Here is a 23858-nt window from a genome sequence, read left to right on the forward strand (position 1 = left end):
GTGTGTGTTGAGTCTGGCTGTGTGTGTCGAGTCTGGTTGTGTGTGTCGAGTCTGGCTGTGTGTGTCGAGTCTGACCGTGTGTGAGGGTGGAGAGTCTGGCCGTGTGTGAGGGTGGAGAGTCTGGCTGTGTGTGTTGAGTCTGGCTGTGTGTGTTGAGTCTGGCTGTGTGTGTTGAGTCTGGCTGTGTGTGTCGAATCTGGCTGTGTGTGTTGAGTCTGGCTGTGTGTGTTGAGTCTGGCTGTGTGTGTTGAGTCTGGCTGTGTGTGTTGAGTCTGGCTGTGTGTGTTGAGTCTGGCTGTGTGTGTCGAATCTGGCTGTGTGTGTTGAGTCTGGCTGTGTGTGTTGAGTCTGGCTGTGTGTGTCGAGTCTGGCTGTGTGTGTCGAATCTGGCTGTGTGTGTTGAGTCTGGCCGTGTGTGTGTCGAGTCTGGCCGTGTGTGAGGGTGGAGAGTCTGGCTGTGTGTGTTGAGTCTGGCTGTGTGTGTTGAGTCTGGCTGTGTGTGTCGAGTCTGGCCGCGTGTGTGTCGAGTCTGGCTGTGTGTGTGTGTGTGTGTGTGTGTGTGTGTAGTTCAGTTCTGTGTGTGTGTATGTAGTTCAGCTCTGTGTGTGTGTATGTAGTTCAACTCTGTGTGTGTAGTTCAGCTCTGTGTGTGTGTGTGTGTGTAGTTCAGCTCTGTGTGTGTGTATGTAGTTCAACTCTGTGTGTGTAGTTCAGCTCTGTGTGTGTAGTTCAGCTCTGTGTGTGTGTGTGTGTGTAGTTCAGCTCTGTGTGTGTGTGTAATTCAGTTCTGTGTGTGTGTAGTTCAGCTCTGTGTGTGTAGTTCAGCTCTGTGTGTGTGTGTATGTGTAGTTCAGCTCTGTGTGTGTGTGTAGTTCAGCTCTGTGTGTGTGTATGTAGTTCAACTCTGTGTGTGTAGTTCAGCTCTGTGTGTGTGTGTGTGTGTGTAGTTCAGCTCTGTGTGTGTATGTAGTTCAACTCTGTGTGTGTAGTTCAGCTCTGTGTGTGTGTGTGTGTGGTTCAGCTCTGTGTGTGTGTAGTTCAGCTCTGTGTGTGTGTAGTTCAGCTCTGTGTTTGTGTGTAGTTCAGCTCTGTGTGTGTGTGTAGTTCAGCTCTGTGTGTGTGTGTGTAGTTCAGCTCTGTGTGTGTGTAGTTCAGCTCTGTGTGTGTGTAGTTCAGCTCTGTGTGTGTGTAGTTCAGCTCTGTGTGTGTAGTTCAGCTCTCTGTGTGTGTGTAGTTCAGCTCTGTGTGTGTGTGTGTGTAGTTCAGCTCTCTGTGTGTGTGTAGTTCAGCTCTGTGTGTGTGTGTAGTTCAGCTCTGTGTGTGTAGTTCAGCTCTGTGTGTGTGTGTTGTTCAGCTCTGTGTGTGTGTAGTTCAGCTCTGTGTGTGTGTGTAGTTCAGCTCTGTGTTTGTGTAGTTCAGCTCTGTGTATGTAGTTCAGCTCTGTGTATGTAGTTCATCTTTGTGTGTGTGTGTAGTTCAGCTCTGTGTGTGTGTAGTTCAGCTCTGTGTGTGTGTAGTTCAGCTCTGTGTGTGTGTAGTTCAGCTCTGTGTGTGTGTGTGTGTGTGTGTAGTTCAGCTCTGTGTTTGTGTGTAGTTCAGCTCTGTGTGTGTGTATGTAGTTCAACTCTGTGTGTGTAGTTCAGCTCTGTGTGTGTGTGTGTGTGTAGTTCAGCTCTGTGTGTGTATGTAGTTCAACTCTGTGTGTGTAGTTCAGCTCTGTGTGTGTGTGTGTGTGTAGTTCAGCTCTGTGTGTGTGTAGTTCAGCTCTGTGTGTGTGTAGTTCAGCTCTGTGTGTGTGTAGTTCAGCTCTGTGTGTGTGTGTAGTTCATCTCTGTGTGTGTGTAGTTCAGCTCTCTGTGTGTGTGTAGTTCAGCTCTGTGTGTGTGTAGTTCAGCTCTGTGTGTGTAGTTCAGCTCTCTGTGTGTGTGTAGTTCAGCTCTGTGTGTGTGTGTGTGTAGTTCAGCTCTCTGTGTGTGTGTAGTTCAGCTCTGTGTGTGTGTAGTTCAGCTCTGTGTGTGTGTGTAGTTCAGCTCTGTGTGTGTGTGTAGTTCAGCTCTGTGTGTGTAGTTCAGCTCTGTGTGTGTGTGTAGTTCAGCTCTGTGTGTGTGTAGTTCAGCTCTGTGTGTGTGTGTAGTTCAGCTCTGTGTTTGTGTAGTTCAGCTCTGTGTATGTAGTTCAGCTCTGTGTATGTAGTTCATCTTTGTGTGTGTGTGTAGTTCAGCTCTGTGTGTGTGTAGTTCAGCTCTGTGTGTGTGTAGTTCAGCTCTGTGTGTGTGTAGTTCAGCTCTGTGTGTGTGTGTGTGTGTGTAGTTCAGCTCTGTGTTTGTGTGTAGTTCAGCTCTCTGTGTGTAGTTCAGCTCTGTGTGTGTGTAGTTCAGCTCTCTGTGTGTGTGTAGTTCAGCTCTGTGTGTGTGTAGTTCAGCTCTCTGTGTGTGTGCAGTTCAGCTCTGTGTGTGTGTGTAGTTCAGCTCTGTGTGTGTGTGTGTGTGTGTGTGTGTGTGTGGTTCAGCTCTGTGTTTGTGTGTAGTTCAGCTCTGTGTGTGTGTAGTTCAGCTCTGTGTGTGTGTAGTTCAGCTCTCTGTGTGTGTGTAGTTCAGCTCTGTGTGTGTGTAGTTCAGCTCTGTGTGTGTGTAGTTCAGCTCTCTGTGTGTGTAGTTCAGCCCTGTGTGTGTAGTTCAGCTCTGTGTGTGTGTGTGTGTGTAGTTCAGCTCTGTGTGTGTGTGCAGTTCAGCTCTGTGTGTGTGTGTAGTTCAGCTCTGTGTGTGTAGTTCAGCTCTGTGTGTGTGTGTGTGTGTGTGTGTAGTTCAGCTCTGTGTGTGTAGTTCAGCTCTGTGTGTATGTATAGTTCAGCTCTGTGTGTGTGTGTGTGTGTAGTTCAGCTCTGTGTGTATGTATAGTTCAGCTCTGTGTGTGTGTGTGTGTGTGTAGTTCAGCTCTCTGTGTGTGTAGTTCAGCTCTGTGTGTATGTATAGTTCAGCTCTGTGTGTGTGTGTGTGTAGTTCAGCTCTCTGTGTGTGTAGTTCAGCTCTGTGTGTGTGTGTGTAGTTCAGCTCTGTGTGTGTGTGTAGTTCAGCTCTGTGTGTATGTGTGTAGTTCAGCTCTGTGTGTGTGTGTGTGTAGTTCAGCTCTGTGTGTGTGTAGTTCAGCTCTGTGTGTGTGTGTGTGTAGTTCAGCTCTCTGTGTGTGTAGTTCAGCTCTCTGTGTGTGTAGTTCAGCTCTGTGTGTGTGTGTAGTTCAGCTCTCTGTGTGTGTAGTTCAGCTCTGTGTGTGTGTAGTTCAGCTTTGTGCGTGCGTGTAGTTCAACTCTGTGTGTGTGTGTAGTTCAGCTTTGTGCGTGCGTGTAGTTCAACTCTGTGTGTGTGTGTAGTTCAGCTCTGTGTGTGTGTGTAGTTCAACAATGCAGTATGCTGTCCTTCTGTCAGTCCTCTTAATGAACAGTCAGGTCACAGCTCACGCTTACAGGAACTCCACTGAAGTGAAAGGAGAGTTCATGGCTTTAATATCTCACTCATATCAAAGCTAACAGTTAATCAAGTACAAAAAAGGCAATGTTTTTAACTGATGAATTCAAGGACACGTCTTTTTTATTATTTAAAAGTGTTCCATGATTTTAATTGGTGTTGTTCTGCCTGAAAACATCACTCAGAGAGTTTTAACAATTAATTAGAACTAACACTTCCTGTAAATGACCAATATTTACTATTAGAGAGAATTATGTTAGTTACTGGATTTGTTGCTGGATTAACCTGACATTTGCAAACAGGCTAAGTTAAGTATAGCCATTTAATGTTAGCAAGTTAGCCAAATGTTCTTCTCTGTCTGTTTTACATATGATTCCAATGTCTGGTACAGAGATGAATTAAAACATTTTACACAAAGAGCTCTCCTCCTCTTCCTCCTCTTCTTCCTCTTCCTCCTCCACTCTGCACTTTTATCCAAGCTGAAATGATCACTGTTTTTTTGTATGAAAAAGCCTAGCTGTATTTACAGTTTAGTTTCAAAGAAGCAAACAGTAATAAAATCAAATCACTGAAGATCAATAATAATTTCCTAGCAGCAAACAGATGGAGCGAGTTGCAGGTGATGTCTAGAAAGGTTTCCCCTCTTTCAGGGTTTCATCGTCCACATAGAACCTCTTTGACTAAAGTCTCATGATCCAGAACGTGAAATACAGCTTAGAAAAAGGGCTAGCAATGAAACAAATCTCATCTCATCACAGCACAAAGTGTGTGTGTGTGTGCGTGTGTGTGTGTGTGCATGTGTGTTATTTACTGCACTTTTTTCTTAAAGAGGAAGAGAATGGCTAAAAATACACTCATGTCTCAAGCTGTCATCGGAAAATTTTCCGACCACAGTACAGGAAGAAGAGCTGTAGAAACTGAGAACTGAAGCTAAATTGAACACACACACACACACACACACACACACACACACACACACACACACACACACACACACACACACACACACACACACACACACACACACACACACACACACACACACACACACACACACATGCACGACTGTTTTAGCATGTTTACATTGACCTAATTTGTTAGAAATAAGTACACGTGTATTCAGAAATAATACCACTTCACACACACACACACACACACACACACACACACACACACACACACACACACACACACACACACACACACATCTCTCTCTCTCTCTCTCTCTCTCTCTCTCTCTTTCTCTCAAACACACACACATTAGTGTGTAGCATTGCTTACTGTGATATTACTGGAATAATGCTACATTGCTAACAGTCTTAGACCTCGCCAGCCTGCATGATTGTATATTAGCTTAGATGTCATTATTAGCTGCTGTTTGCTGTTGAGTTTAGGTTCATTCATTCATTTGAACGTGCTCATGTCATGCTTTAGAACCATCGCTAACAGTTTACTGACACTGGTGCTTCCTGTTTCCATGGTAGCATACCCAGTTAACATATACAATTTACTGTCTTCTTTTTTACTTTTAAGAAATAAATATGATGTACAGCAAAATGACAAAGTTTAAACCCTGTATCTCTCTGTGTGTGTGTGTGTGTGTGTGTGTGTGTGTGTGTGTGTGTGTGTGTGTGTGTGTGTGTGTGTGTGTGTGTGCGTGTGCGTGTGTAGGTGGTACCATGGTCACCTGTCAGGTCCAGATGCAGAGAAGTTTTTGCGTGAGCGTGATGAAGTGGGGGTGTTCCTGGTGCGTGAGTCTCTGTCCAATCCAGGGAACTACGTCCTGTCTGCTCTCACTGATGAGAAGAACACTAAGGGCAAGAGAGTGTCTCACATCAAGATCCTCTACAATGTAAGACTCACTCACCCAGTGTGTGTGTGTGTGTGTGTGTGTGTGTGTGTGTGTGTGTGTGTGTGTGTGTGTGTGTGTGTGTGTGTGTGTGGATCTGATTGAGAACATAATTGGTTTTGTACAAACTGAGACTAAAATGACCTTTTTCGGCAGTAGTGTAATCTAAATACAACCACACATCACTGCTTCACACAACACTCACATATCACTCACTCTCTCACACACACACACACACACACACACACACACACACACACACACACACACACACACACACACACACACACACACACAGACAGAGTGATTGAGTCAGTGGATTAGCTGCTACTGATACTGATATTATTATGATTGTGGCTCTTAATTCTCCCTGAAGGGGGCACTGTTTGGAGAAATCAGCTAGTTCCACTTCTCTGTGATTGTTAACACAACTAACATGAGTCTGACCACACAGACAAACTACTTTACTCTATAATATCACAGGGCTGTCAAGTGTCACGCACTGAAAGTGACAGTCACGCATTTCGGTCTTTTACCACGCTCTCCCGCCACACATTGTATTTATCACGCAGAAAATCTTTTTGACTATTTATCATATATTTGAAATGCCGCAGTGCCCAAAATAAGCCCGTAGTCAGGGGGGGTTCGGGTTGTTTGAACGAACCCCCCTCACTGCCAAAGGTCCAGAATTTAAGTCGTTTTTTTCATGTGATTGTTATCATCATTGTTTTAATCAGTGCGTGGGACAAATTTTCTTGGTTTCTGTTTCAGATTAATATGATACATTATTGTAGCTGGACGTGTGTGTGTGTGTGTGTGTGTGTGTGTGTGTGTGTGTGTGTGTGCGCGCAGTTCAGAGAGAGTTCTTGCAATACACTTTTCAAAGCAACGGTGAAGCATCACCTGTGAATGATGGGGGGAGGGTGTGTATATATATATTACAATATATTTGATATATATATATATATGATAAGGATTTTTATATTTTAGTCACTCAATATCTTGTATATATTATATTGTCACTTAAAATAGTGTACCCTCATGTTAATAAAATCAATAACGCACATACATTTCTATATAATTTATTGTTAAATTTCAAGTGTTTTCAAAGTCTGAACTTGTATGGCACTTGAATGGAAAACAATCCCGTAGTTGTCTTTACTACATGTCAAGTAACAGACAACAGACACTGAATTCCTTCTGAATAAAATAAATAAAAAGTGCAAACACAGCTTTGTGCAGCCTGAACTTAGGGCCTATACTTCAAGTAATGTAAAACATTCAGAATCTTCTGAATAAAATAAAAGTGCTTTTAATCTTTAAGAAAAAAAATTAAACAAAAGACTTTTGAGCTGCACCTTTTTTTTTAAACATTAACTACATTAATAACACAGGAACCTTAGGCAAAAGAACATTTCAAGTGAAATAGAACAGGGCAGAATTTACTGAATAAAAGAAAAGTGCAGAGCTTTGAGCAGCTCCCTTTTTCCTCTCTCCTTTCCACCTCTCCTTACTCCCTTTCCATCTTCTGTTCCTAGTGAGAGAAATGGACATGTAACTGTCCTGCCAGCAGTTTGAATTCTAATTGTCCTGCCAGCGTAATTAGGTGCATTACTGCCACCTTCTGCTCTGGAGCATGGAACAGAAACAATCTGTTTTTGGCTTGGCTTTTGATGACACTCCTGTCGTAACTAGATTAACTGCGCACGAACGAAAGATTTATCTTTTTACTAATATCAAAGAGCTTGTATAATCTTATAATATATAATAAGATTATAATATAAGATTATAATAGGGAGATGCTTAATACGATAATATTAGAATTTTAACGGGTCCGGGCAGACCCGTTGTGACACCGAAATCTGTGACCTATCGTATGTTGTGACCTTAGAGGGCGCTGTTGCTAAAATGCAGCTTAAAATAGTTCGTCTTAGCGCTGTGCACGTTACATTCAACGCGCGTGCCTTCGTGCTGCAAAGAAACAGTTGCATGCGCATTGAACTAAAGACTCATTTACAGTACTTAAAAAAACAAAGCTATTCAAATGCTTTTGCATTCTCTGTTTTCACGACTGCTTTTTTTTTTAACTACCCTAAAGGTCATTTATTAATTAAGGCTAAAAAAAAATGTAGTCAGATGCTGATGCTTTAGGCTGTTAATTATATATATTAATTATAATTAAATAATTAATTATATAAATGAAATATATAACAACAATAAGATTATTATTATTATTATTATTATTCCAAATTTGAATTAAACAAGTGTTAAAACATTTGAATTATTGTTATTCGGTAATAAAGTGCAGAATAAAATACTGGAATTCGTTATTGTTCTCCAAATTCACTCTGGGGATGCCTAACACCCTCTATAGTATATCCTGAAAAGGATTTGGGTCTCATGTCAACAGAAACAAACTTACAGCTCGGTCACAAAATATGAAAAGGCATTACAGGTGATCAGAATCCGTTACCTCCCTCTATTTCACATGCAATGAATTGAATGTTCTCCATATTCACTCTGGTGATGCCTAACACTACTATACTATAGTATATCCTGAAATAGAGGGAGGTAACGGATTCTGATAACCTGTAATGCCTTATCATATTTGGTGACCGTGCTGTAAGTTTGTTTCTGTTGACATGAGACCCAAATCCTTTTCAGGATATACTATACTAAATATACTAAATACTATACTATATATACTAAAAAAAAGCAGTCATGAAAACAGAGAATGCAAAAGCATTTGTTTTTTTAAGTACTGTAAATGAGTCTTTAGTTCAATGCGCATGCAACTGTTTCTTTGCAGCACGACGGCACGCGCGTTGAATGTAACGTGCACAGCGCTTGGCGCGTTCTCGCAACAAAGATTTACGCAAGATTTTGCATTTACTCTGTTTACGAAGCGAACATCTATAGACGAACCATTTTAACAACATCGCCCTCTAAGGTCACAACATACGATAGGTCACAGATTTCGGTGTCACAATGTCACTCGGTCCGGATCCGGACCGCGGTCCGCCATTTGGTGATGCCCGGTCTACAATATAATATCCATATAAACGTAGCGTAATTATAATAATAAAACTTAGTGGAATATTCAGTGATATTGGCTGTGCAATATCGACTTTTGTGGGGTGGAGGGGGTCCACGCTTGCCTGCCATCAAAACATGAGAGCCCTGAATATAAGCCAGTCCTCTGTACCAAGCTAGCCTTTGGGGATTAGCCCTGATTGACGATGCTGCATATACTAACTAGCAGTGTGGTTGCTATAAACCTTGAAACTCTGTGGTGTATTATTTTTTTTTTTATCACTGTTTGTTATTCATTTCAGAATAATGGCTACACTGTGGGGGGGAAAGAGGTGTTTGAGACACTGTCTGAGTTTGTGGAGTTTTACAAAAAAACACCAATTGAGGAAGTGACCGGAACCAAGGTTTACCTGAAACAGGTGAGAGATCTTTACAGAGTTCTGCTAGACATATCAGCTATAAGAGAAACACACACACACACACACACACACACACACACACACACACACACACACACACACACACACACACACACACACACACACACACACACACACACACACACACACACACACACACAAACTAATTAACACACTTCTTGTGTAACTTACCCTCTAGGTCTAACTCAACCTGACAATCAGAATCCTGAAAAAATCTTTGTATGCAGTCATTTTATAATGCAGTGTTATAATGAGTGATAAAACATTCTGTACTCTGGCCCCATCCACAGCCCCACCCACCACCACACCCACAGCCACACCTACAGTGATTATATAGTATACTGCAATTCTGTGAATTAAAATGTTGAGTGCTTCTGTCTGTCTCTGTGTCTCTCAGCCGTATTTCTCCACCAGAGTGACTGCGTCAGCGATTGACCACAGGGTGAAGCAGCTGGACAAGTCCATCGAGCCACAGAACGAAGAAGGAGGAGACAAAAAGATCAAAGCTGGATTCTGGGAGGAGTTTGATGTAAGTGTCCACTTTTTATCACCGAGTCTAGTTTAGTTTTATTGGTTATTCTAAAGGGAACTGTAATGACACAGTCCTGTCTGTCATGATGGACCACTTTTTTAAACATCCGGTTTGTTCTGACTAAACTCTCCATACTGATGTTTGGCCAACTAGGTATGTATGTTTGGTTTTCACCATTAATTTTCATCTTCAGGGTTTGGTTAGGTTTTAGACTTTCAGGATTGTTTAGTCTGAGAGCTTTAAGGATTACATTTTATGTGCTTTGGATCTTAATGAGTCTACAGACTCTGTGTTTAACTATTCTTCAGGTTTTGGGGATTTATTGGTCTTTGGCTAGATGTCAGACATGGGGAATATACTAGACTGGGATTTAGGATTTGGTAACTAGACTAGGATTAAAGATTTAGGAATGATTATCATATTTATGTATTTCAAGAGCTGCTATTATTCCTTCCTCAGTAGAGAATAGCGAACGAATTGGTGATTTGGGACATTGTCTTTGTGTGTGTGTGTGTGTGTGTGTGTGTGTGTGTGTGTGCATATGTGTGTCTGTGTATCTGTGTGTATGTGTCTGTCTTTCTTTCTGTCTGTGTGTCTCTATGTGTGTGTGTGGGTGTCTGTCTGTGTCTCTGTGTGTCTGTTTATGTGTGTCTATCTATGTATGCTTGTGTGTGTCTCTGCGTATATGCCTGTGTGTGTGTATGGGTGTGTGTGTTAAATCACTTAGTTATTGGTAAGTACCTGCATGGATTTGATGGACCATTTTTCTGCAGTTCTGTTCTGTATAAATTGTTCCTTCTTTGCATGTTTGGTCTGTTCTTATTGGTGGGTTTCTGTGCAGGCTCTGCAGAAGATCGACACCAAAATGAAGAAGAGCAGGGATGAAGGCATGCGTCCGGAGAACAAAAGCAAAAACAGATACAAAAACATCCTGCCTTGTGAGACAAACCCAGCTTTATAAACTTCTACAGATATTTAAGCATGTCTTACACTTTGAACTACATTATTTTTCTCACTTTCCCTTCAGTTGATGAAACCAGAGTGATACTGCAGGACAGAGACCCCAATGTTGTTGGTTCTGATTATATTAACGGCAATTATGTGAAGGTATTTATCAAACAATGTCATACAAACACAAGAGTAAGCATAATTTTACATTTAATAAGCCTGTTCGTCTGCATCTCTGTAGAATAGGATGTGTGAAAGCTGTCCTCCTAAAGTCTACATTGCGTGTCAAGGCTGTCTTGCAACAACCGTCAATGATTTCTGGCAAATGGTGTGGCAGGAGGAGACACGGGTCATCATCATGACGACGAAGGAGGTCGAGAAAGGACGGGTCTGTATTGTGGATAAAAAGCCAGTTGTTTTATTCCACCTTGATGATAACTTCAAATGATCTGAAAAATAAAGGTCATGTCCCAAACACCAGTGTCGGTGTTCATCAGTCTAATGTTTTGGAAAAATAGTGGATGCTGAAATATGAACACTGAATAATGTGAGGGAAAAGTGAGGGTATGATTTGGGACCCAGTACTGATGTCCTTTTGTACTGTTTCTGTTACAGAATAAGTGTGTTCCATATTGGCCTGGCAGTGACGAGACCAAGGAGTTTGGAAATTATTTTGTGACGTCACTGTCTGAGAGAGAAGCAGGAGACTACAAAGTCAGAGTGATGGAGGTCACATCGATCAACGGGGTACACTCAGAGATTTAATCTGGCAAAATACGACCCAACACCACCCATCATACAATACAACACCACTTAACACCACAGAACACACCACCACACCACACATCATACAACACAACATAACACAACACACAACTTGTTTGTTTATTTTGTGTTTTTTAGAATGAGATGCCAAGAGAGATCTGGCACTTTCAGTACCTGAGCTGGCCAGATCACGGTGTTCCTGAGGAGCCAGACAAAGTTCTTGGTTTTCTTGCACAGGTCAACAGCAAGCAGCAGGAATTTTCTAATCCTGGGCCCATGATTGTCCACTGCAGGTAAGGCACACCCCACTGCACCACCTGGGATACATTCACATGTATGACAACATGGTGGTATGGTGGACATGGTGGATATGGTAGACAAGGTGACATTGTGGACAAAGAGACATTTTGGAATTGGTGAACATGGACACTTGGTGGATTTCCAGCATTTAGCAGACGCCCTTATCCAGAGCGACATTTTTATCTCATTTTTTTATACAAGTAAGCAATTGTGGGCCTTGCTCAGGGGCCTGGCAATAGCAGCCTGGTGGACCTGGGATTCACATCTCACAAACTCACAAGGAAACTCACAATCTTCTGATTGGTAGTCCAACACCTTAACCGCTAGGCTACCACAGCCTGGTAGACATGATGACATGGTGACATGGGTGGCATGAGGACTTGGTGGACATGATGTTTCCTGCAAATCAATAGTGATGTTTTCACCCAAAACATCACTATTGAGATGAAAATGAATTAGATAGCTCATAAGCGGAACCATGGATTGAATCAGGTGTCCAGTTACACAAAATCCATTTCTTAGAAAATTCAGATATGCAATTAACCTGTCTGAATGGAGACACTGGGAAGAGCAGAATGAGAAGAGAGTCAGAGAAGGAAGAGAAGCAGAAGATTAAGAAAACTATTCACAGTGCAAGATAGAAGGATATTTATACTCATTACATAAGGGGTGTGTTAAATTTTCCTTGAATTTGGCTCCACGGTCCATGGGTGGCTCGCCAACATACTGAAATGCTTCTAATACGTAAAAGAAAAGTTAGCTGGACCAAGTTCAGGGGAAAAGTGTTTACTGAAGATGTTCGTGTAGCATAGCAGTCTTCTGGAAATTAACCCAAAGGTACTGTCTGTGTGACCAGACTTTATACCTGGTAAAAAATGGCCTTCAAACAATACAGTTAGGACCTCCTACTGGAGAACTTACACTGGACAGGACAGAAGGGCCATCCTGTGTATTGATCAGTTGATTTGCTTTACAGACAGGCCATTATGTTAACTATGAGTGGGGCACAAGCACAATGTAACCCTTCTGCAGACCTCGTCTGCATTCCTATGCAAATTAGGAGTGCTGAGTCAAGTTGACCTAGTCTGTTTTGACTGCTTATAAAAATGAAGTATATATGGTAGCCTTTTTTTCACCTTTTTAGTCTAACTTGTTTCCAACATATTAACATATATTTTGCAAATTTTATTGTAATATTTGGTATAATAAACCTCATTAATATACAAAAATGACTAATGTTCTAGTAAAAAACAAAACAAAACAGAAATTTTTTATTATTTTCACTATAGAGGCACAAAAGTTGATGCACAATTACAGGCTGGTATATTTCAAAGCCAGGGGATTGTTTTGAAACCATTTTGATCATTTTTAATGTCAGAAAAAAAAAAACAGTTTTCTTCCAGGCCAAATTGACTTGAATGCTCACTCACTCTCACTCATTTTCTACCGCTTATCCGAACTACCTCGGGTCACAGGGAGCCTGTGCCTACCATCATTCCGCCATACCGTCATCGGGCGACTTGAATGCTTATAAATAAAAAATTATACAATTATCACCATTCTGTGTGATCAGCTTACATTTGTGAACATTTTGTACTTGTAATGTCTATTTTGCCCATTAGATGTCATCTGATCACATTACACACACACACACACACACACACACACACACACACACACACACACACACACACAGAAGAGAAGATATTGCCCCCAGCTGGACAAATGCATATAACAAGTGTGAAATATTTTTTGGAGGCCTAATGAAATGCAATGCCCAATGCTTGTGTGTCTGTCTGTGTGTGTGAAGTTTGTTGGTAGAGAAGATTTTGCCCCCAGCTGGACAAATGCATACAACAAGTGTGAAATCTTTACAAATGAGTAGGCTTTTGTTTTTTTCTGGAGGCCTAATGAAATGCAATGCCCAATGGTTGTGTGTGTGTGTGTGTGTGTGTAGCATCATTTCGGTAGATCATATTTTGCCCGTTGCTAGGCAAAGGTATATCAAAAGTGTGAAATATTTACTTAGAATTACTTAGAATTAAAAAAGAATAAATAAAGAAAATAAATAAATAAATGTGGGGCAAGTCGTGGCCTAATGGTTAGAGAGTCTGACTCGTAATCCTAAGGTTGTGGGTTCGAGTGGGTTGTGGGGCCGGCCACGATCGAGGTGCCCTTGAGCAAGGCACCGAACCCCCCAACTGCTCCCCGGGCGCCGCAGCATAAATGGCTGCCCACTGCTCCGGGTGTGTGTTCACGGTGTGTGTGTTCACTGCTGTGTGTATGCACTTTGGATGGGTCAAATGCAGAGAACGAATTCTGAGTATGGTTCACCATACTTAGACTCACTTAGTCACTTCACTTAGAATTTACAAATATGTAGCCTTTTTTTTTCTGGAGGCCTAATAAAATGCAATGCCCTGTGTGTGTGTGTGTGTGTGTGTGTGTGTGTGTGTGTGTGTGTGTGTGTGTGTGTGTGTATTTGTATTTATTTTATGAACACATAAGTTCAACAAAAATAGACAAAATTAATTTTACTTGCAAAGTTCATAATTTGGAACAATCCTGGAAAATTTCAGGCAACTATGTGGAACGAAACCCAAGTTATGACACATTAAACTTTCCAGACGGGTCAGATTGACCCGAGGTCAGCAGAAGGGGTAATCGGCCATTTGGTTCCCCCTTTACAGTTATATCGTCGTTGTCAGACGGAATCCTAGTATCTCCAAAATCATTATTTTTCAGGACATTAAAAAAATGCCGTATCTTATCTGCAATGCACAAGGTTTAGTCCGCGTTGCAGTGGATTGTTTTTGAGCCCAGTGTTTTGAAGACATTTACCTCAGAAGACGTGTTGATTCGTTGCGACTCTTCTTGGGGAGAAATATGCCGCGAAGCTGTCCCGCAGAGTGAAGAAGAGGTGGACAGTTGATGTGTCCAATCGAGTTAAAACATTTGCACTCAAGCTATTTTCAAGACTTTAGATTGGTTAATAACTTAAAAAAAATAAACAGACCTACGTGGGGACTGACCAATAGCATCGGTATGTGAAAAAATATGAAATTGACAAAATTTGGACATAGGAGGTTTCCGCCCGACAGCGACGATATGTTAATTACAGGTGGGAAACAGGAACATCAGACGTTACATATGAATGTCAGGCATTGATTATGCATAAAAGAACTAGACACAAAATCCTTCAGGTGGAGGAAAAAGATGTGCTAAGATACTTTCAGCAATCATTTAACTGCAACTGCAAACATACTACTAATAACAGAAATATAATAATAATAATAGTAATAATAATAATAATAATGTGCATATTGATTTTTTTAAATTATTTTTAGTGCTGGAATCGGGAGAACGGGAACCATTATTGTCATCGACATGCTGATAGAGACAATCGACAATAAAGGTGGAACAGTCTATCTGTCTGTCTCTCACTCTTCTCACTCTCTGACTGTCTATCTCTCACTCTGTCTCACTCTGTCTATCTCTTGTCTGTCTCTCTCTCTGTCTGTCTATCTCTTGCCTGTCTCTCTCTTGTCTCAATCAATCCGTCTGTCTCTGGCTCTGTCTCCCTCTCTCAGTTAATGTACTTGGTTAGATAAACACTGTAAATAATAATAATAAACAGTTGTGTTAATCTGAGAAGAAGTAATTTAATATAAACTACCTATAGTGAGAAAAGTGTTTTGTCTAAGTCCTCTGGAGTGTTGTGGAAGAGACAGAGTTCACACTAATATTACAGACATGACAGAGATTCAGAGTGAGCTCACTCTGTGTGTGTGTGTGTGTGTGTGTGTGTGTGTGTGTGTGTGTGTGTGTGTGTGTGTGTGTGTGTGTGTGTGTACAGGTGTGGACTGCGATATCGACATACAGAAGTGTATTCAGATGGTGAGAGAGCAGAGGTCGGGCATGGTACAGACGGAGGCACAGTACCGGTTCATTTACCTCGCCATGCTGAAGTACATCGAATCTCAGAAAGACATACAACATGCTAGAATGGTGAGGAGGAGCGAGGGAGGGAGATATGGTTGGGTGATGGAGGGATAGAGGGAGGGATGTAGAGGGAAAAGGGAATGGTTGAATAAACAATATAAACACTCTCTCAAATGGAACACTATTATCTGTACAAAACATTATAAAACAGTGTGACTCTCATTAGATTCATGTTCATGTTCTAGCACTTTCAGGGTCTTGTGAAGTCCATTTCAGCACTTTATAGGAGTAAAGAATTGTGTTCATCATTTGTGTGTGTGTGTGTGTGTGTGTTCTCAGGCCACAGAGACAGAGTATGGAAACCTGTCTCTGCAACCCAAACATGTTAAAGCTTCTCGTAAAGTATCCAAGTAAGTGACAGGGGAGCAGGGGAGGGGATGGTTCCAAATGCAGGCACACACACATATACACACACACACAGTTATCTGACAGTTCAATGTCCCACTGAGTGTGAGAGAGAGAGACAGAGATTGATTAGTGGTCTATGTTCTTAGAATTTCTGCTAGCTGGTGGGCTAATTAGTGGTTAGAAAGTGCATTGTGGGTAACTGGATTAGAAAGGATTAAATTGCACTCATTTCTCACTGAGCTTGTGTGTGTGTGTATAGTAGATAAAAATGTTTCAAAATCAATGACCTCTGACCATTGACTCCAGTTTGTTTTAAGTAACAGCTCTGTTCTGTATACTAAAACACACAGTTTCACAGAGTTCTCATCAGCTTCTAGTCTCAATAAAGTTTCATACATTCATAACAGCTATGTACAAAAGATTACAGCCTCATGACATGAACAGGATCATTAAGGTATGGCTGTGAAATTAATCATACCCAATGTCTTACTGCTGTAAATCAGCGGTCTCCCTTATTTTCTCCTAAAGTGGTGTAACCTTTTGAACTGAGCTGCATGTTTGTAATATTTGTGGTCATCATAATATTTGTAGTATTTACATTTACCTTTACAGCATTTGGCAGACAAAGCAAAAAAAAGTGGTAGAGGTACAACGTGCTTAAATCTCTATCATTGAATGTATGAACTCTGGTTCACTAGAGAGCTACAGAAAAGTTCCCAGAACAGGAAGCTCAATAAGCTACAGAAAAAGGGTAAGAGGAATACTTAGACATCTGTAGTGTCTGTAGTGGAGAACCTTCAAGTCAAATGAGTAAAGCCCTGCCCACAATTCACACCTTAAGGGAGACAAACTACTCCTGATTTATAAGCCAAGAGAACAAATAAGCAAAGACCAACAATATAAGATGAACAATGCTATAGAATATAACAACATTTAAATCACACTACTCTAGAACAAAGCGAGTTTAAAGCAGATAGTACACAAAAGTCAGAATCCTACCTTACCAGAAGACAATATATTCAAATAAAGAGAGTTAAAGCACACAAGAAATAAATATCTTCCCATGCTGTTTTAAATCTCAACTGAAAAATTAAGTGACATTTTAACTGACATTTCACATCATACACACACTCAGTAGGTGGAAGTATACGGTCACTGGGTCAGAGGAAAAATAAATAACATTTTTTATCTGCAGTACAATCATCTTCTAGTCCAAACAGTAACGTTTACAGCCTTAACATCTGCACAATAAGCCAACAGCACTGACCAACACTAATAAACATTGACCAACTCTAATGAACACTATAAACACTGACCAAGACTAAAAAAACACTGTGAACACTGACCAACACTAATAAACATTGACAAACTCTAATAAACACTATAAACACTGACCAAGACTAATACACACTATGAACAGTGACCAACACTAATAAACACTGACCAACACTAATGAACTCTATAAACAATGACCAACACTATGAACACTGGCCACACTAAAAAAACACTGACCACGCTATAACAAAAATGAAGACTGACCAGTACTAATAAACAATATGAACACTGACCAACACTTATAAACACTGTCTAACAGTAATAAACACTGACCAACACTAATGAACACTATGAACACTGACAGACACTAATAAACACTGACCACACTAATAAACACTGACCACACTAAAACACAAATGAAGACTGTCCAGCCCTAATAAACAATAATGAACACTGACCAGCATGAATAAACACTATGAACACTGAACAACACTTATAAACATGGAATAACAATAATAAACACTATGAACACTGAACAACACTAATAAATTCTGACCACACTAAAACTAAATTAATAGAAATTAATAGAAAATTAAGGAGGAAGGTAAAAATCCTAACAAAAACAAACCCTTCACAGACCTACAGTATGATGATGATGATGATGATGATGATGATGATAACATCTGTGTTGCAGGAATAAAGAGGATGTATATGAGAATCTGGGAGCAAAGGGGAAGAAAGACGTGAAAAAGCAGAAATCAGAGGAGAAGAAGAGTGGCTCTGTGAGGAAACGATAAGACTGAGTGGAATAACGATGAGGCTCTCACCGTGTTCTCATTATTATTATTATTATTATTATTATTATTATTATTATTATTATTATTATTATTATTATTGTTCAAGTTACTATGTCAGATTTAACAGAGAAAAATAATTCATAATTTACTTAGTAATTATTTTGTAAACTGTGATTGTAATACAAATGCTTTTACAATAAAGTGTTTTTCTCTCAAATTAAAAATGTGTGTGTGTGTGTGTGTGTGTGTGTGTGTGTGTGTGTGTGTGTGTGTGTGTGTGTGTGTGTGTTGAACATCTCAGTCTAGTATTGATTCTATATGAAGAACTGAGATGTTCAACACACACACACTTTACCATTAAATGAAAAGAAATTGAGTTATAATGAACACACAAACTAACAGGAGACTCAGATGTGGGTGTTTTAGATGTATGACCATGCAACCTCCTGATAGTTCGAAGTTCCAAGACACGCCACCTCATCCACCTGGCCCACACTTGTGTGTCTAGATGTGAGTGTTTAAATGCGAGTGTTTAATTGTGAGTGTTCAGTTGTGTATATGGATGTGAGTGTTTGTTGTGATTGTTTAGTTGTGAGTGTTGAGATGTGTGTTTAGATGTCAGTGTTTAGTTGTGAGTGTTGAGATGAGTGTTTAGTTGCGAATATTGAGATATGTGTTTAATTGTGAGTGTTGAGATGTGAGTGTTTACATTTACAGCATTTAGCAGACACTCTTATCCAGAGTGACTTACATTTCAATTTATACACCTGAGCAATTGAGGGTTAAGGACCTTGCTCAGGGGCCCTGCAGTAGCAACTTGGTGGACCTGGGATTCGAACCAATAGTCGAACACCCTAGCAACCACTGAGCTACCACATCCCACATTGAGATGTGAGTGTTTAGTTGTGAGTGTTTAGTTGTGAGTGTTTAGTTGTGAGTGTACATTGCTCTGGATAAAGGCGTCTGCCAAATGCTGTAAATGTGAGTGTTTAGTTGTGATTGTTGAGATGTGAGTGTTTAGTTGTGATTGTTGAGATGTGAGTGTTTAGTTGTGAGTTGAGATGTGAGTGTTTAGTTGTGAGTGTTGAGATGTGTGTTGAGATGTGTGTGTAGATGTGTGTTGAGTGTATAGATGTGTGTTGAGTGTATAGATGTGAGTGTTGAGATGTGAATGTTTAGTTGTGTGTTGAGATGTGATTGTATAGATGTAAGTGTATAGATGTGAATGTTGAGGTGTTTGAGTGCCTAGATGAGTGAACTCTAAAGCACTAGAACAGCAACCTGTGCAGAACCAGCACCAGGCCTCACTAGGTTTTTCACTAAAGTTCCACATATTTATATTTCTGTCTTATCCTTTTGTAACGTTATTTGGGTGAAAGTTAGCTCTAATGATCTGTTGGCCAGCACAACAAGGCTGCATTCAGTAAGATGGAAAAGGAAATGATCCCCACAGGAATGTGATTTGAATGAGCTGGAAGTGAAACTTATCTGTGGATATGTTCCACCACATCATACCCCAACACCACCCGCCTCTGCAGCAGGAGGAACTTTGAACGCGAGCTACAGAAGATGAACTTTTGAACTTTCTTTGTCTATTTTTTCGTCTCGTGCACGCGCCCGGAGTGGCTTTAGCGGTCGGGCACGCGCTCGCGCCGCCCCAGTCATTGTGAGCAGTGTGTGTGTGTGTGTGTGTGTGTGTGTGTGTGTGTGTGTGTGTGTGTCAGTGAGAGAAGGAACGGAAACTCTCCCTTTCTACTAATAAATAAACTTAGCAGTGTGGATTCCTCAGGAAATTGATGTGATCATGTCTAAACCCAATTACACTGGAGTTTATCACTGGGTCTCTCAGGACAACTTTGAAGCCTATCTGGCTGCTTTAGGTGAGTGTGACGTCATAACGTTTCCTTTTAACGGTGACTGTTCGAATTCATCACTGTACTGCAGTGTTAAGTGGTTAACATTAACATCGTGTACTCATTAACCAACACAAATCTGTGATGCTCATTAATTCTGTATCACTCATTAACACTCGTGTGTGTATGTATGTATGTATGTATGTATGTATGTATGTATGTATGTATGTGTGTGTATGTATTTCTATGTATGTGTGTGCATGTGTATATATGTATGTGTGTATGTATGTATGTATGTATGTATTTGTGTATATGTGTGTGTTTATGTATGTATGTATTTGTGTGCATGTGTGTGTATATGTATGTATTTATGTATGTATGTATGTATGTATTTGTGTGTGTGTGTGTGTGTGTGTGTGTGTTTATGTTTATGTTCTGTAAAGCTGCTTTGAGACAAAGCCCATTGTAAAAAGCGCTATACAAATAAACTTGAATTGAATTGAATTATATGTATGTGTATGTGCATGTGTGTGTATATGTGTATATACTGTATTTATGTATGTATGTATCTATGTGTGTGTGTGTTAGATATTAATATAGCGTTGAGGAAGGTGGTGTGTATGCTGAGACCCAGTAAACACATTGAACACGATGATAATTCCGGAAACATGAAGATTAAAACCGTCACAACGTTTAAGAACTTTGACATGGACTTCACTCTGGGACAGGAGTTCACTGAGGACCTGGGGCCCGTCGACGGCAGGAAGTGCCAGGTGAGAGAGCAGTACTTCTGCATTCACATCACAGCACCTGAACACAGATCATAAAGTACACCTTAAAGGTTCACATCATACTCGCGTGTCCTGATCACATCATATGCACACGTTCAAGCCAACTACAAACTAAAAACATGGTGTGTGTGTGTGTGTGTGTGTAGACCACAGTGGACTGGGACGGTGATAAACTGTTGTGCATACAGAAAGGAGAGAAAGAAGGACGAGGATGGACACATTGGCTCGAAGGAAACTTACTTCACCTGGTAAAAAATAAAACTTTTACTATCAACTCAGAATTATTCAGAAAATACTTATTATTTGTAGAAACAATACACGTTTAACAGGGAAACTGATCCGTTTAAAAGATGATCAAAAACTGAATGAAAGTTGAATAAACAAATTCTGAGTGTGTGTGTGTGTGTGTGTGTGTGTGTGTGTGTGTGTGTGTGTGTGTGTGTGTGTGTGAGAGAGAGAGAGAGAGAGAAAACCATAAAAATGAAACATTTTCAGGAGGAAAAAGTCTAAAACAAGAAAATCTCTCTACACTTCCCCTTTCTCCCTCTTGCCCTCTCTCGACACCCTCCCCCCCTCCCTCCCTCCTCCCCTCCCTCTCCCTCCCTCCCTCCCTCCTCCCCTCCCTCCCCCCCTCCCCCTCCCTCCCTCCCCCTCCCTCCCCCTCCCCCCCTCTCTCCCTCCCTCTCCCTCCCTCCCCTCCCTCTCCCTCCCTCTCTAGGAGCTGCGTGTGAATAATGTTGTGGCTAAGCAGGTCTTCAAGAAAGCAGAATGAGCAGCTGGTTTCTGGGACAATGAGCCCAAAGCACTGTGGGAAAACTGGGAGAGCCGACCAGCCAATCAGCAGATGCTATTAACTCTTTTTTTTCTAATGGTTATTTTAATGAGTTTAATTCAGTCTAACATGCTAACACTAAGGATAAATTTGAGTACATTTTCATCAGAGCTGTAGGTCTCTAGCTTGTCCACTGAAGAGCAGAAGAGTGCTGGTTTGTGTTTGTGTGTGTGTGTGTGTGTGTGTGTGTGTGTTCTCTTTCACAGTGCATTAGAAAGTTTTAATACTTTAATGTACTACAAGAATAAACCGATGAGATTTACATGGCCGTTAAATGTTTTTGTCAAGTTCTTTGTTTTGTTTGTTTATTTGATGTTTCTATACTGATATGGCTGAAGCAGTTTTGGGATCTGATGTGGTTTGGGGGTGGGGCTATGTACAAACACTGTGACGTCACTCAATAGATTCCCCAGCTTTGGACCAATCACGTTTTAAAGGTAATAATCTGTTGAAGGTTTCCCTTGGACCAGCAACATGTGGTTGTTTAGTAACAGGTGATGGCATCACTCAGGTAGGGATACAGGTGCAGATGTAACTGCTTTAAGCTCTTACTGACACACATATTAAACTAAATACACACAATGTCATGCTGCAGAGAAATGTATCTGGACAGGATGTAGGCAAGGGTTTAGAAGGTATAAAAGCATGTAGGTAGGTAGGTATTAAATGACTAATCACCACTTGGGGGCAGTGTCTGATGTTTTGAGCTGTTGTGATGGGGTGAGTGAAGAAGTGAAGCTTACAGAGGTGTTTTGATGCTCTTGATTTTCATGATCTTGTGCTAAACTGTAAGTAAAACATATACATTTACATCATCTATATCAATTGCCACATAAAGTGTGTGTGTGTGTGTGTGTGTGTGTGTGTGTGTGTGAGTGAGAGAGAGAGAGAGAGAGAGAGAGAGAGAGAAATGGTATTTGTAATACATTTAGCTGGTTCTGTTTATTTTTGTAATAAAAATGGAAGAGTAGATTTACATCGTTCCCCTGACAAACTGTACTCAACTGCAACCTTTTCACCAGCGGCGGCATCTTGGCTGTAGAAAGGAGGTGACTGTTGTGTCCATGGTGATTATTGTGGCGTTTAGTCTCTTTGTCTTTTGTGTTAAGGACCGGACGAATCTTCAGTTTGTCATGACCTGAGAAATGTCCTGGTCCACAGTCTGGATTCTGTACAGAATTTGCCGAGGTCACGAACTGATCTGAACCTCTGACCTGTTCTTGACTGATCAGCCTCTAGGATTCCGCTGAGGTTTGTGTGGAAGGAGCAGATCTCAGATACCTTTTAGGTTCAGAACCTCATTTGAAGCTGCTCACATGTATACCACAAAATCCAGTATGTCAGAAATGTTACCTGTCTCTCACCTGTGTCTCACTTCTCACCTGTTTCTCAGCTGTCTCTCACCTCTCATCTGTGTCTTACCTCTCACCTGTGTCTCAGCTGTCTCTCAGCTGTCTCTCACCTGTTTCTCAGCTGTCTCTCACCTGTTTTTCAGCTGTCTCTCCCCTCTCATCTGTGTCTCACGTCTCACCTCTCACCTGTCTCACCTGTTTCTCAGCTGTCTCTCACCTGTTTCTCAGCTGTCTCTAACCTCTCACCTGTGTCTCACCTCTTACCTGTTTCTCAGCTGTCTCTCAGCTGTCTCTCACCTGTTTCTCAGCTGTGTCTCACCAATTACCGGTTTCTCAGCTGTCTCTCACCTGTTTCTCAGCTGTCTCTCAGCTGTTTCTCAGCTGTCTCTCACCTGTTTCTCAGCTGTCTCTCACCTGTTCCTCAGCTGTCTCTAACCTCTCACCTGTGTCTCACCTCTTACCTGTTTCTCAGCTGTGTCTCACCTGTTCCTCAGTGGTCTCTCACCTGTTTCTCAGCTGTCTCTCACCTCTCACCTGTGTCTCACCAATTACCGTTTCTCAGCTGTCTCTCACCTGTTTCTCAGCTGTCTCTCACCTCTCATCTGTGTCTCACCTGTCTCACCTGTTTCTCAGCTGTCTCTAACCTCTCACCTGTGTCTCACCAATTACCATTTCTCAGTGTGAGTGTGTCTCACTTCTCACCCGTTTCTCATCTGTGTCTCACCTCTCATCTGTGTCTCACCTCACCTGTTTCTCAGCTGTCTCTCACCTGTTTCTCAGCTGTCTCTCACCCGTTTCTCATCTGTGTCTCACCTCTCACCTGTTTCTCAGCTGTCTTTCACCTGTTTCTCAGCTGTCTCTCAGCTGTTTCTCATCTGTGTCTCACCTCTCACCTGTGTCTTACCTCTCACCTGTCTCACCTGTTTCTCAGCTGTTTCTCATCTGTGTCTCACCTCTCATCTGTGTCTCACTTCTCACCTGTTTCTCATCTGTGTCTCACCTCTCATCTGTGTCTCACCTCTCACCTGTTTCTCAGCTGTCTCTCACCTGTTTCTCAGCTGTCTCTCACCTGTTTCTCATCTGTGTCTCACCTCTCACCTGTGTCTTACCTCTCACCTGTCTCACCTGTTTCTCAGCTGTCTCTCACCTCTCATCTGTGTCTCACCTTTCACCTGTGTCTCACATGAGTCTCACCTTTCACCTGTTTATCAGCTGTCTCTCAGCTGTCTCTCACCTGTTTCTCACCTCTCATCTGTGTCTCACGTCTCTAACCTCAGCTG

General features: G+C 41.3%; 2 protein-coding genes across 3 annotated transcripts in view; both read left to right on the forward strand.

Moving 5' to 3' along the window:
* Positions 1–17974, forward strand: part of ptpn6 (protein tyrosine phosphatase non-receptor type 6) — a 26346-nt gene extending 8372 nt beyond the window's left edge. For both annotated transcript variants that reach the window (XM_027154686.2, XM_027154678.2), the window contains exons 5-16: positions 5133–5313; positions 8646–8762; positions 9181–9312; positions 10157–10253; positions 10343–10422; positions 10505–10651; positions 10879–11010; positions 11167–11321; positions 14676–14743; positions 15185–15336; positions 15610–15680; positions 17648–17974. In XM_027154686.2, coding sequence (XP_027010487.1) covers positions 5133–5313; positions 8646–8762; positions 9181–9312; positions 10157–10253; positions 10343–10422; positions 10505–10651; positions 10879–11010; positions 11167–11321; positions 14676–14743; positions 15185–15336; positions 15610–15680; positions 17648–17750 — 1435 coding nt within the window. In that variant the 3' untranslated portion in view covers positions 17751–17974. The remainder of the gene's footprint in view (positions 1–5132; positions 5314–8645; positions 8763–9180; positions 9313–10156; positions 10254–10342; positions 10423–10504; positions 10652–10878; positions 11011–11166; positions 11322–14675; positions 14744–15184; positions 15337–15609; positions 15681–17647) is intronic.
* Positions 17975–19412: 1438 nt separating this feature from the next.
* rbp5 (retinol binding protein 1a, cellular) lies at positions 19413–21235 on the forward strand. Its single transcript, XM_027155142.2, has 4 exons — positions 19413–19630; positions 20192–20376; positions 20541–20642; positions 21113–21235. The coding sequence occupies exons 1-4, from the start codon at positions 19555–19557 to the stop codon at positions 21164–21166; spliced, it is 417 nt and encodes a 138-aa protein (XP_027010943.1). The 5' UTR covers positions 19413–19554; the 3' UTR covers positions 21167–21235.
* The last annotated feature ends 2623 nt before the right edge of the window (positions 21236–23858 follow it).

This window comes from Tachysurus fulvidraco, chromosome 3, assembly GCF_022655615.1.
Source record: "Tachysurus fulvidraco isolate hzauxx_2018 chromosome 3, HZAU_PFXX_2.0, whole genome shotgun sequence".
NCBI lineage: Eukaryota > Metazoa > Chordata > Actinopteri > Siluriformes > Bagridae > Tachysurus > Tachysurus fulvidraco.

Bases quoted from the DNA above. Each gene is read 5' to 3' on its own strand.
- rbp5 (XM_027155142.2), top strand. From the start codon at position 19,555: ATGTCTAAACCCAATTACACTGGAGTTTATCACTGGGTCTCTCAGGAC. The intron at 19,631-20,191 runs GTGAGTGTGACG...TGTGTGTGTTAG, and splicing joins AGCCTATCTGGCTGCTTTAG to ATATTAATATAGCGTTGAGG. The intron at 20,377-20,540 runs GTGAGAGAGCAG...GTGTGTGTGTAG, and splicing joins TCGACGGCAGGAAGTGCCAG to ACCACAGTGGACTGGGACGG.